This window comes from Phodopus roborovskii, unplaced genomic scaffold, assembly GCF_943737965.1.
Source record: "Phodopus roborovskii unplaced genomic scaffold, PHOROB, whole genome shotgun sequence".
NCBI lineage: Eukaryota > Metazoa > Chordata > Mammalia > Rodentia > Cricetidae > Phodopus > Phodopus roborovskii.
In genome coordinates, this window is record NW_026125546.1 from 4694021 (window position 1) to 4707997 (window position 13977).

General features: G+C 41.5%; 1 protein-coding gene across 1 annotated transcript in view; it reads right to left on the reverse strand.

Moving 5' to 3' along the window:
• Col1a2 (collagen type I alpha 2 chain) overlaps positions 1–13977 on the reverse strand; it is a 34389-nt gene that overhangs the window by 2784 nt on the left and 17628 nt on the right. Inside the window, exons 27-49 of the mRNA XM_051177177.1 lie at positions 13849–13902; positions 13401–13454; positions 13073–13126; positions 12076–12120; positions 10869–10967; positions 9593–9700; positions 8890–8943; positions 7624–7677; positions 6852–6905; positions 6705–6758; positions 6516–6623; positions 6065–6118; positions 5250–5303; positions 4158–4319; positions 3378–3485; positions 2604–2711; positions 2200–2253; positions 2005–2112; positions 1825–1878; positions 1381–1488; positions 847–900; positions 644–751; positions 84–342 (exon numbers count right to left, since the gene is read on the reverse strand). Coding sequence (XP_051033134.1) covers positions 84–342; positions 644–751; positions 847–900; positions 1381–1488; positions 1825–1878; positions 2005–2112; positions 2200–2253; positions 2604–2711; positions 3378–3485; positions 4158–4319; positions 5250–5303; positions 6065–6118; positions 6516–6623; positions 6705–6758; positions 6852–6905; positions 7624–7677; positions 8890–8943; positions 9593–9700; positions 10869–10967; positions 12076–12120; positions 13073–13126; positions 13401–13454; positions 13849–13902 — 1969 coding nt within the window. The remainder of the gene's footprint in view (positions 1–83; positions 343–643; positions 752–846; positions 901–1380; positions 1489–1824; positions 1879–2004; positions 2113–2199; positions 2254–2603; positions 2712–3377; positions 3486–4157; positions 4320–5249; positions 5304–6064; positions 6119–6515; positions 6624–6704; positions 6759–6851; positions 6906–7623; positions 7678–8889; positions 8944–9592; positions 9701–10868; positions 10968–12075; positions 12121–13072; positions 13127–13400; positions 13455–13848; positions 13903–13977) is intronic.

A 13977-nucleotide genomic window follows, 5' to 3' on the forward strand; every position in this document is an offset into this window, starting at 1 on the left:
TTTCGTTCTAAACATAAATGAAAATTGGTTTTGGGAAGCTCTGCTGTGTGAGGGATCAGTGTGGTTTGGATATGATGACCTACCGCTGTTCCATTCTGGGTGACTGAGCCTTAAGTCCCTGCATGTGCGGGCAGGGTTCTTTCTAGAGCCCTCAGGAGTGAGAAGAGTCTCAATCTGGTTGTTGAGAGATTTCAGAGTTGCATCAACTTCATAGTCCTTGGGTCTGAGTGAAGGCTGTGAGCGAGGCTGGTCAGCCCTGTAGAAGTCTCCTTCAAAACCAAAGTCATAGCCACCTCCACTGACACCAGGAGGGCCAGGAGGACCTGGGGGGCCAGGAGGACCCTGGAAAGGTAAGAGTGAAAGAGAGGGCTTTCAACTGAGGATGGCAGCCAAGACAGGGAATTGCTAGATGTACTTCATATAAAAACACGCTGTAGTACAGGAAATAGGAACAAGTTTATGTAAATAAACAACTTGATCTCAGTGCTACGGAGATAGATTAAAAAAAGCCCATCACATACGGACAGTTTACGAACTTCTTCAAGAGCAACTGAAGTAGAGCTACTCCCTCCCATGGGCTATCAAAATATCCCCAGTATAATCTTAAGGGATGCTCTAAGCTTTCTCCCCAATTCGTACTTACAGAAGGACCTTGGCTACCCTGAGAGCCACGAACGCCAGCAGGCCCAACAGGTCCAGGATGTCCAGACCGACCATCTTTGCCAGCAGGGCCAGAAGGACCAGCAGGACCCTAAAGAAGAAGGGTACCAAGTCTTGTCAATGAGGAAAATCCCACATGACAGTGGCCCAGGGCTCAAGAGATACACTTTACTTTTGTTCACTTACCCTGGGACCAGCAGGACCCACAGGGCCAGGAGAACCTTGGTCACCATGTTGGCCCTTTAAGCAGAGAACAGAGAAAAATCATACTTTCAGAATACATGTCAGTAGAAGGTTTCTTTTCTTTTTTTTCCAAATTGAATGGGAAACTTTAGTTTCAATGGACTCTGGATTGAGAAAATTGAACATGTAAAGTGGGGCTCTTTTCTCCCATTATATCTATTATGTTCAATTATTTTTTTCCAAAAGCTATTTCAACAGTGCAGTATTAGTCATCCCTCTAATTATATTTATTTTAAGTGGGGTTGAAGGACACAGTTGCCAGGAGATTTCAATATACGTATGTTTCTTTCTCCTTTAACCCTTACCTCTTTGTATTGGGTTATGAAATAGCATCCTCTCTGATGTTAGCTAGAGAATTGGAGTGGATATGGGAAGCAGGGTATTTTAGGACAGTAACAGTGGACATCTGAGAAGGGGCCTTCTGAGCTGAAGGTCATTCAGGCTAGCCCTCATGCAAGATGGTCAGATTTTGCTTACAGCAAGACCAGGAAGACCCTGCAATCCATTGTGTCCCTTGAGGCCAGGAAGACCTCTGGCCCCTTTGTCGCCAGCTTCTCCTTTGTCACCTCGAACGCCTTGAGGACCCTGTAAAGACAGAAAGAGATGGGTTTCTACCCCTTTAACACACTCCACAGGGTGTTTAATTCATTTACAAAGGAACATTGAGGCCTGCAAAGGTCGAACTGGGCTGCCGTCTTCTCTGTCCATCCCCTTTGCTTGAGCAGTACATAAAGGGTTATATCTGTGTGACTAACTAATACAAGCAAGCAGAGTAGACTTAAAATCAATAAAATCATCTGGGTCATTTCTCAGCATGGACTGGAATACTGAAGTCTAGCCTGTATATCATCTATTGTCTAAGTAGGTGGCTTGGGATTCTCCTTCTTCATTCTTAAATGTTAATTGTCATCATGTACTTACACTAGGACCTCTTGGGCCAACAGCACCAGCGGGACCAACAGAGCCAGCAGGACCCTGTGAATTAGAAAAGAAAAAGAGAACTCATCAGCTAGGTTGAAGATCCTTTTCCTGATGGTTCCACGGCCCCCAAGTGTGGAGTCACAGGGAAGTCGATGAGGGTAACAACATTCACATACTTACAGGTTCACCACGGTTCCCATGTTTCCCAGCAGGACCCACAGAACCATGAGGGCCAGGGGCACCTGCAGCACCAGTAGGGCCAATGTTGCCAGGGTAACCACGCTCTCCCTAACAGAAGCAAAAGTAAAGCTTAGTGTCAATCTGTCAGCATTTTAACTACTCTTACATTAGAGAAAGATGGAAACGTATACTGACCTTGTGTCCAGGTTGACCATCACGACCTGGGGCACCATCGCTGCCAGGGTTACCCTATGAGAATACCATGCAAATTAATACTGGTGAGGACTGTGGTCCAATAGTCTCACTGTCTCTGCTACTCTGCCTTCATTATTCCTAGTGTTCAGAAGGTTTAAAAAATAATAATAAGGAAAGGAACCTCCCAATTTAATTTCTTAGAGGTATTTTAAATATTTGGGTCCTAATTTAAAGGCCATTTCCAAACCCGAGTAATTCCCAAAGGTACATCAAAGAAAGATCGTTATATGGAGAAGTAGACTCTGTAGTTTAGAAACTCTGGGCATGAAACCTCATCTCAGCTAGAGGCTAACACACGGTGAATTCCTGCTTGGCTTTATTTACAAACCAAGTGTTGCACTCACATCACGGCCAGCTTCACCAGGGGCACCATTAACTCCAGGGCTACCCACAGCACCGGGGGGACCACGGGCCCCAGGAGGGCCTGCGATGCCCAGAGGACCAGGTTCACCCTATTGTGACAGAGAAGATAAAACAACATCACTATCATAAGAAGGAATGCTAACCTCACTGTCCCAAAACAACTCCCAGGGAATTCTAGTTAAGAGAGAAGGTAAATCAAATGTAGATGGACCACAATATGGTGGGAAGCACCACTGGCATCGTCCTTACTCTGGCTCCTCACCCAGAGGGTCACTTGTATGGGTGTGGTTGTGTACAAGGGTGATGGGTGGGTCTCATGGCATACAACATCCCCAATCAAATTAATTCATGAAGTTGAAAGTTTCTGGATAACAGATGATTCCTAACTGCTGTCATGTATAGGGTTAAGTGGAATGATTCATGGGCTTCCAGAGACTCATTCTTCTTGCCGGATAAACGATGCCAGCATTTCATGTTGCAGAGAAATAAATGCAATTAGAGTGTATATCATTCTTAAGGGTGTAGAAAGAAGAAAAATTATTCTGCATAATGTTGAGCTGTGCCTTTATAGTGTGTGTCTAAGTAAGGTAGTATTAAAGCTTCCTAGAGAAGTGGCATGTGATCTGTATAAAGAAAATGCCATGAATAAAAATCTTAAGTGGAGTTATTCAGTGATCAATCTGTCACATTTGAAGTGGCAGCTTTTAAAACCTTTTATTATGTTAATGAGAACCGGAATGGTGTCAAACACTCACCAGAGCACCGGCGACACCTGGCAGACCACGTTCACCTCTAGAGCCAGGGAGACCCAGAATACCAGGAGGACCCAGGAAACCCTGAGGACCTGGGGAGCCAGGAGGTCCCTAGATGAGAGAAAAAACAATCTAGTGATTATTACTGGTAAGACTCCATCTCATAATACACATTAGCTGGGGGGTTGTGGAAATGAGGGACCCTGGGTTTAGGAACAGGCCAGTGACTTGTAATTGGTTGCCTTTCCTCTGAAGATCACTATAAGTTTACTGTGTGTGTGTGTGTGTGTGTGTGTGTGTGTGTGTGTGTGTGTATTTGGGATTAACAGAGCCATTCACAGAGGGGTCTCCAATTCTTATAGACTCTATGCAGGGGAGCAAATTTTGACCTTGACTTCTAAGGTCTGACATAGGCACCTTGCAGAGCAGCAGTAACTCTGAGCCAGGAATGTTTAAATCAGCAGCTTATGAGGTTTGATTAATTGACAGAAGGATGGCCACAACAATAGGATTCCATTCCGATACCTAGGTCCCCCGAGAGCAGAAAGAGCTGTTGCAGTGAACCTGCATTTCCTCATCCTCTGTCATTCTTATTATGTGCTTTCAGCACCCCTGCTAACACCATGACACCTTATTGCGTGCTGGACAGATTTCCTGGCTCAAATAAGCTCAACTTGAGAGCCCGCATTACTCACTAATAGATATATTCCACTTGAGGATTTGTAAAGGGGCTTTTCTCTAACTCAACGTAAGTATTGAAAAAAGGAGTTTGAAATCACTTACTGCAGTACCAGGTTCTCCAGAGGGACCCTTTTCACCAGTAAATCCAGGGGGGCCAGATGCACCTGTTTCTCCAGTTCGGCCAACTGGACCTTGGTCACCACGAGGACCACGGACCCCTTCTTTGCCAGCAGCACCAGGGGGACCAGGAGGACCAGTAATACCCTGTGATCAAATGTACATGGTCATTATTTGTTACCAACCCAGAGGGGAGCTGTACTGCTCCTAGATATTAGGAGTCAGACAATGTCACTCAGAAAAATAGTAGCTTAGCCATTTTGGAAAATTTAAGATTCTCATAGGTAGAAGCAATTCCTGCCTGTAACAAAGCAAATTGATGAGGCAGAGTCAGCGGGGAAATTTAGTAAAGAAGGTGATGCATGTTATATCACTGGGGCCCTGGTATATTTAATCAGAGCCAGGAAGAGACTTAAGTCTTAGCTGTAAATGAAGGGGACTTGGGATTCCCACAGACTCTGCCCATTTCTTCTTAAGCAAAGCCAAGCCTGGCATTTTGTTCATAGCTGAGGAACTGCATATGCTCCTGACTAGGTTTAATTAAATGCCTACAAGGAATGAAGATTTTTCTGTTATGAATCTGTAAAAGATTCCAAGAAATCAACATCTTTGCTATTTTCTTTCTTCCTGAAACCTTAACTGGAATACTTAATCTTTGCTAATTAATTAAATTCTCTTGAGTCCTGACAGGAGGGTCTGGATAAGAATTAAATTAGAGGCCAAACCACCTTTAAATTCAGGAACAATTATAGCTTGAGAATCAGGCAGAATGTTAGCTATAAAGGGTAATTAGATAGAGAAATATCAGATATGAGACCAAAGTTTCTGTTCTCTTCTTTTAAACAAGAAAGCATGCATTCCAAAGGGTGCAGGTATTTACACGAATAAGCAGCTACAAAATTGATTTTTAAAATATAATTTGTAATGATTTTGCCTTAATCATTCATCAAAGATAATTTTAAATCAGGAAAGCACTAGCAAATATTAATAATTTGTTTTGATAGTTTTTTTTTCTAATCTCCTACTAGAGGCCAGGTAAGTACAAGGGAAGATATATGTTTGGAGTGATGTACTTACGCTAGGTCCGGGGGGACCAGTCCGTCCGGCAGCACCAGGGAAGCCAGTCATACCCTAAGAACCAAGCACATTAAAACTCCACAGTCAAGTCAGCTCCGAGAATTATGGTAAGATAGACTTTACTCTTTGGAAAATCATCAAGGGACTAGAGATTAGGCCACAGCAGAGGTGGCACTCAGCTTCAGGTAGAGGGCCACTCAATTAGGGTCCTGAAGGCTTTCCTGTACACATTTATTGGATGCTGCTAGTTGTAAATGCCTTTATTTTACATTTTTGAAGATAACAGGTTATCTGATGGTGATAGGGGAGAAGATGAGATATCTTCATTAAGGTATATCAATGTTTATTGACCGCCTGGCTGGGAGGAAGGGAGAGGATACTAGAAAAAGTGGTGGTGTTTATTGATGGAAGCATTAAGTACTGACTAAAGGAGGGGAAAAGTCAGAGGAGTTTATTCCTGGGGACCTCTGGATTTCTAGAGAGTTGTGATAATCCAGGAAGGGGAGGAGACTTGGTCAGTCAGAAGAAGTGAGACATTAACAAAAGCATAAAAGATACAAAAGAAATACTTTATCTATTTCCCAATTAAACTGCCTGGGTTTGTGTTTATTTACTTGAGTGAGACAGTGGCAGCAGCATCAGTGACTCTTAATTGCTTTGGGCCTTGAGTAAATGGCTTGAGTTGCTGACTTTAATCTCAGGACTGGAATGAACATAACTCTCAGGCAGCCCCTCAGCACAGCTCAAATTTACCAAGATCCTAAACTAGAATGCAGCTAAGAAAGAAAAGTGATGAATAGATTATAAATACTCACAGGGGGCCCTCCATCACCACGACCTCCAACAGGACCAGGTGGGCCATTCGGACCCTAAATGCAAGCAAGAAATTGGCAAGAAATCACAAAACAAGTAACTCTTACAAAAGTTACTCTTGTTTTTGGACAGACCATTCTCATTTATCCCCTCTATCCTTGAAGAAAATTTAGAAATAGATATCGTTGACCCATGAAGTGCATGTCCTTTTCTCAGTATTTCTCACAGGGTTAACACCCTATAGGTTACTAAGAATCAAAAGGATATTTACAAAAAAAAAAAAAAAAAAAAAAAAAAAAGATATTTACAAACTTTCAAATGGTGTTTGAATGGGAATTCTTAAAAAAAAAATGCCTTTAATCTGGAATGCTTAGTAGATAGTAGGCACCTCAGGGCCACACATTGGATTATAAAAATGCTTGTGTATGTTGGACAGCGGTGAATTCTACTTACAGATGGCCCAGCAGCTCCAACAGGCCCAGCAGGCCCGACGACACCATTTTCACCCTTAGGTCCTTTGGTTCCCTTCTCTCCTTTAGCACCAGGTTGACCAGCAGCACCCTGTTGGAGGAATAGCAGTGAGCACTGGCCTCCAGACTCATAGTGATGTCATCAGATTAATCCGTCTTTTGTGATACTCACAGCAGGTCCAGCAAATCCATTAGGGCCAGCAGGACCAACCTCACCACGTTCACCCTAGGTGGAAGGTAAAGATGTCACATGCACAGTTTCAGGAATGTCTGTAAACGATGAAATATGAGTATCCAGAAAGCTCTGATTTCTACTTACAGGGCTACCTCGAGGACCAGCTGGGCCAGAGGGACCAGCAGCACCAGCTTCGCCCTGTAATGGACCAAAGGCCAGAGATAAGTTGCTTAATGTGCCTCACATGGGGGGGAGAGAAAAGCAGCAGACAGAGGGCCATTTTAGAGTTTGCAGTTACCTTGGAAGAGACTAATGCACATTTCAGAGAATAAAATGAGGTGAATTCTTCCTCTACTTAAGGCTGGATTCATTTTAAAAGGTGGAGTGGTATTGGTTGTTCACTTGCAGAAACACTATAAATCAGTCCCCATAATACCAGGAGGAGGACATTTTAATTTTTAGATGGACACAGGACTGATCTATTTGCTGCAATCTTTGCAATACAATAAATAAGGTCTGTTTTAAATGGACTATTCGATGTGAAATGGGAACACTATGTATTTTATTGATTTTTTTTCTCCCTTTTTACAATTGAAGGCTTTGAGAAGGCTTAGTGCATTAGGATGTTGTTAATGGGCAACAGGGAAAGTCTTTAAAACAAATGATAGGGATTAAGGTATAGATCAGACAGCTGGCACATTCAGAGGCGGGGAAAGTGAACACCAAACAGTAGTATTTGTTTCTTGCTGCTCTCTCATGCCAGCTAGGTTTTATTTATTTATTTATTTGGCCCAGCCATAAAAATGAATAGACGAGGCTCTCTAGGACTAGGGTAAGCAGGGAATTTTAGATAGTTCTATCAGCTCAGAGTGACTCAGTGAAAAATGTATACAACTAAGTTCAAATGCATGCTTACCCGGTCGCCTGTGGCTCCAGCAGGACCAGGAGCACCTACAGCACCAGGAGCACCCTAGAACCAAAAAAAAGGAACAGGTTTGATGGAGAAAAATATACACCACCCAGATTACACTCTGTCTGCTCCTCCCGAAGTGTCAAACGCCTGCATTGCACTCTGTGGTAGGACCTCAAGAAAGCTCCTGAGGTCCAGCAAGATGGTTCAGTAGGTAAAGGTGTTTGCAGTCAAGCCTGATGACCCGAGTTTGATCCATGGGACCCACATGATAGAAGGAGCAAGCAACACTCATAACTTGTTCTCCGATCTTCACATTTAGCCATTATACTGGCACATATCCACTCAATGGGTGTGTGTACACATTGTGATCTGTCTCTGTCTGTCTCTGTCTCTGTTCCTATCTCTCTCTCTCTCTCTCTCTCTCTCTCTCTCTCTCACACACACACACACACACACACTCACAAAATTCGTAATAATAACGAAGAAAGGAAGCCCCAATCCATGTTGGTGCTGTTTATCACGTCCCGGGAAGTCACCTCAGGAATAAAGGCCTACAGGACAACTGAGAATGATCTGATAAAGCTATGGAAATGCGAAAGGCCAGAGCAGGAGCAGCAGTTGGGAGTTCTGTCTTCTTTCACGCTTGTAAAATTCCCTGGAGGGAAGCAGACTAGTAGCCTTGTTTGGAACTGTGAGGGCGGTGTGACTCAGGACAAAGGACACCAGGAATGTGTTACAGCAGGTTATCACCTTGGAGGAAGGAGTGACAGAGCAGACTAAGAAGGAAGTGCCAGAGCACTGGCAGCTCGGGGGGTCGATAATTACACTTCCTCAGGGTCATCTGTGTCACCTATGGTAGTCATCTTGAAGCTGCCCTTAGTTCATATCTTAGGGCAGACAAGTGGATAGTAGGGCACTGTTGTGGGCTGTGGCTTTTTAAAATGCAAGGGAATTGTTGCTTCTCTAAAAGCCTTATTACCACTTAAAACAGGCAATAAGCTTTTGGTGTGCAGCTTAGGGGTGGCTGACTGAACATGAAAGAGGGGAGAAAAAGTCAAGGTGTGCTTTTCAAAGGTGTGTTGTGTTCCAATTTTCTTTTGGAGCATGTGAAATGATACTATTGGTGATCTAAGATGTAATGGATCGCAATTTTACGAAAATTGAATTCTTTTGTAGTAGTTCTACTTTGGAAATTGCTGAATTCAAACTGAGTAAAATATGAGACAGAATTTCAGCACAAACAAACATTAAAAACAAAATTCTACTCACACGAGCACCATCTCTGCCAGGGTTTCCAATTTCACCTCTGAGACCAGTTTCACCCTGAAAGTACAAAGTAAGAGGCACATTTGGCATTCTGACTACATTTTTCAGTGGAAATGAACTGTAAGTGCTTTTTATAGAAGTTTCTATAATGTCTGCCTTCATTTAACAATTTCAGTGTTTTTCAATTTCCTACTACTCTATAGGACATCGAATGAGGAAAACAGTATGAAACTCATCTTTTAAGGCCCCTTTCAGATTATGATTGAAGATTAAAAATAAATATCCCTCTGATTTGTAATGAAGCAAGTTTCAAATTGACGAGGTTGGAATAACATGGCAACGTGGCAATGGGCTGTGATGCCTGGTCACCCTTACAACATAACAAATGCCATAGCACGGTTGACAGCTGTTCAATATAGCTTCCTCCATTAATTAGGGCAGGATGAGGCATTATTGTTAGTGGCATTAAAATGAGCCTCATGTATTACTCAACACCATCTGCTTGCATGAAATTCCATGGTAGCAAGGAGTTTTGCCAGATTAGTGTGTTTAGACATGAGTAGGTGCTAGGTGGCAGAGGGAAATGCACATAGATGTCAAGACTCTACCGTACCACCTGCTAAGGACTGTAAACAACCGGGCATCTTTGCACAGCCTTCTTGCCTGGAATTCATGGACATGATGTAATAAGGTCCAATACTGGTACCTTTTCCCCCTTGCCTCCAGGTGCTCCAGCAGCACCCCTCTCTCCTGGAAGACCACCAGGACCAGAGGCGCCAGCATTTCCTGGAGCTCCGACAGCACCAGCTTCGCCCTGGAATCAACACACATAAAATCAATTACTTCAGTAGCAAAAGAAGAAAGCCAAGACTCAAACTCTTGAAGCATTTCAATTTAAACATTTAATGGATGGCATTCTCGGCTGTGTAGAGTCACAAAGGAGTGTCATTGAAAGGAGCAGGGATGGAACAGGGGGCTGCTATTAATGACACGATGACTAAAGAGAAGAGAGCAGAGAGTGGGTGGCTGTTATTCTACAGCCCGCATCTCGTCCTCTTAAGGAAGACACGCACGGAAAAGGAGAAGACAGAACAATGGAAGGGAGAGATTGAAAAATATTTGCCCACAACCTTTTCAATGACAAGTCTCTTAGCCCAGGCAAGTGACATGGAAAGAGACCTCATCAACTGGGAGATGATTGTCCCCTAAGAGTGGGGACTGTGCCTTCCATTTTTATATTAAAGCTTCACAATTCTCTACACATAAAACGTGTTGGCTAGCTACTGAGATGAATAGATGCCTTTGAAAGCACCGCTGAATGTCACCATACCCATTTCTTCTCTTCCCTCTTATGTTGCTTTCATTTTCCCGTCTAATACCCTTCCACATAATGAAATAGGGTTTTTTTTTTTTTTTTTTTTTGAGACTACTCTTTACATTTTTTTCCCTTGAAAGTAAGAATTGGGAGATATTCAAGTTGCCTGGTTTTCATAAATGTGTAATCTTATCTTAAAAAAAAAAACTAAACTAGAAATCTACTTTGGAACACAAACTTATAGACTTGTGCCTTCGGGGCAAAAATTTAAATTACTTATAAATTCTATTATTAAAATTAGACTGCTTTTTTTTTTTTTAAAAAAAAGCAATTTTGCTTTTGGGATTGGATGTTGATAAAGCAAAAACTGCTTTCTAGAAATGTAAAGGATGGTTCTAGATTTAAACAAAAACATGAACAGTGTAATAAGAGAAGGACAAAACCATACGAATTCACTGCTGGCTTCCAGAACAAAGATTTTCCTCCTTCTCCAAGTATCTTTTGGAATAAATAGTATTAACTGGAATCATATTGTTAATAACTGAGGCAGAAACCATCACACAACTGGAAATAAATAAAAATTTGCAAAGACAATCACTCTCCCATTTGATCTACTCATTCTGGAACACATGGGCCCATTCCATCTGTCTATAGATTATAGTTTTACCTTGTTTCCATCAGGCCCTGGGGCTCCAGAAGGACCTCGGCTTCCAATGGGACCAGAAGGGCCAGCTGCTCCACTCTCACCTGGGGGACCACGTTCTCCCTGGAAGACAGCAATTAGACATTACTCTCAGGTACTTCCTGTGCATCCTTGTTTGATCATCCTTGTTTGATTGAATTCTGACACCTTTTTTTTTCTTTAGCAAATGAACATGTTTTTTCCACTTCTCATTTTTCTCCTTGCATAATGAAGGGAAGATGTAAGATAATCTTTGAGATGTCATATACTTCTAATATTCTGGGACTGTGATCCACTATTTGTTGCTTTGGAAACGTTACAGTCAACCTTTGGAATCCATTTATTTTTAAGGGGATGGTCTTCTCTGTGCTACATCCACAGGCGAGATCAGATGCCTGTCAAGCTTAATAGTCAAAGGGGAAGATTCCAGAGCTTTAGTTGAATGGCTGTCATCAACAGATACGATTATATTTTCATATCACTGCCACCTCTTATCTTGTGACAGGATATTAAACAGAGGACATATATGTATACAGGTGTTCATTTGTGTCTTTCAGCTGAATGCTTACAACTTTGCATCTAAACATCACCACAACTTTGACATGTTATGGCCCCAAATATTTATCCCATAGTTCTACACTGCAATGATATAGAAGAACCTTGCTCTAACTTTGTTCTATGGTACTTTTGTGTTTTTAAATTAACTTCTGGCTTCCTAGATATGGGGTAACTATCAACATAATTGGATACTTTGATTTTTTTTTTAACAAAAAACACTTCAATTATTCTTCTAGATATGCTACTGTGCACAAACAAATAAGTTTTCCTTCATAAAACTAGAGTCAGGCATGAATTTAACTTTAGACTCTCAACACCAACACGTTCTATAAATATGCACTTAGATCTTAGGTATTACTTTTCTTGGCTCAAAATCAGCAACTGTAATAAGTGTATCACATTTGTCTATATAAATTATGTAATGTAATACCTATATCTGTTTATGTTTTTTGTAACCATAAAGTTGTTGTATAGGAAATATGAGCAACTCACCAGAAATTTTTGCTATTAACTCAGAAGCTCAATAATATCTACGGAGGAGGTTAGGAATGCCCTTTAAAGAAGGCCATTGTGGTCTTAGGGACAAGTACTGCTTCTTTTAAAAGCTAATGAAATTTAACTAAGTTACACTTACTCTTGGACCAGCAGGACCAGGGAGACCAAATTCACCAGGAAGACCCTAGGTAAAAACACAACAGGTAATAAATCATGAAATCTTTATGTGGTCCCCCTTATCACTTGTGGTTAAGGTTTCTAAAGTATTCTGAATTACAAAATAAAGCTGTGCGGGCTCTGCTCAGATAACACTTGCTATATGGGCTAGACAAAACCCTTGGCTCTGTAGAAAGACACAAAAGGAGATTACCATTGCTATCAAAGATGTGTCTGCACCAGACCTGGGATCAGAAAATTTGTTTTCCATTATTTGGCTTACTATCTTTTTAAAAAGAGACAAAGCAGGCTATCTCCTTTTCTAATATGATAAGCAGTGACAAACACAGTCAGGCATTGTACATTTTAGCTATGTAACGGACTGCCTTCTTAATAGAAATTATCATATTCTGTACATTACCTAGTTAATTGTATACCCGTGTGTATCTCTTTTATTACTGACCAGCTGTCTCTTTAATGTGGCCCATTGTTGACAAAGGAGACCAGGCCACAGAATGTAACTAAATTGAGGCGCATTCATCACAATTAGAGAAAATGACTCAGAACTCATGCTCTGATTGTGGATAGCAGTGTCATGTTTGAATGCCAAAAAAAACATTAAAAGCAATTTTTTCAGGCTCTGGTTTGATGGAAAATCAGTGCATTTACATTTTCACTATGGAGAAGGAAATAATTTGTTATTTAATATAGCAAAGAACACACAAAAGTAGGGCTATTACATGAAATAGTCAATAGATTTTGCTTTCATCTTGTGGTGTTTCCATCAGTCCACAAAATAAGGCAATTTGGACAAAATATAAATAAGTTGTTTCATTCCCTTGTTCAACACCAACAATGTAGACTGCTATAATTAGTGTGCAAAATACAAAATTTTTGTATTATAATTACATGGCGATAGGGAATTTACAAAATAAGAAATACTTAGAGTTAGTCAAGCCAGCATCACATAGTTTACTCACCCTCTCTCCTGGCTTGCCAACTTCTCCAGTGGTACCTGAGGGACCAGGCAGACCCTAAATGAAGAGACATGAAAATCTCAATCTTATGGCCGTCGTGATGATAACAATTGGATTTACAAAGGGAATAATATGAACACGGACATTATTATGTGTTATTAAATCACTTCAGAAAAGTTTGTTTGAATAAGTGTGACCTTTGCTGGAGTTCTGAAGCCATGTTCTGGGAAGTAGTGATGATGGTGTGGTGGTGGTGGCTGCAGTGACGTTATGGTGAACTGGGCGAGAACAATGTGTTTAAAGTCAGAGGCTTGCATGCTTGTTGACTCACCTGGAAGCCTGGAGGACCAGCAGGACCCTGTTCACCTTTGCCACCTTGGACACCCTAAAAGTGATGGAAGAGATAGCACTGATGTTAATGCCTGCCCCTTTGGCATCATCAAAACGTGTTGATGTTGAGAGTCTAAAGCCAGAGTCATCAGCCCAGTTATGTGAAGGAAAAACTACTTATTTGTCTATGCATATTAGCATAGCTATATTGATTATGGTATTTTATTTTTAATTGAAGTGTTCCATCACATTGTTAGTTACCAAATACGCAGGAAGCCAGAGTTAATTTCAAAAAACAATAGTACCATAAAACGAAGTTAGATAGCATTGATGTCAATGACAGAAGAGATAGCATTGATGTCAGTTAGCTGACTTAACTATAGAAAGAAGAGCTGCTCTGAAGACTAGGCTTTGCTTTGCTTCAGTAAGTAGAAAGGACAAGTACACACCTGGGGTCCAGGAGGTCCCTGGGCACCATTGTTTCCATCAGGACCTGGAGCACCCTAAATAAAATAGAAAGGCTCAGGGTGACACATGAGTTAGATAGCTTATCTGCCTCAAGGCACCTTGCAAGCTAA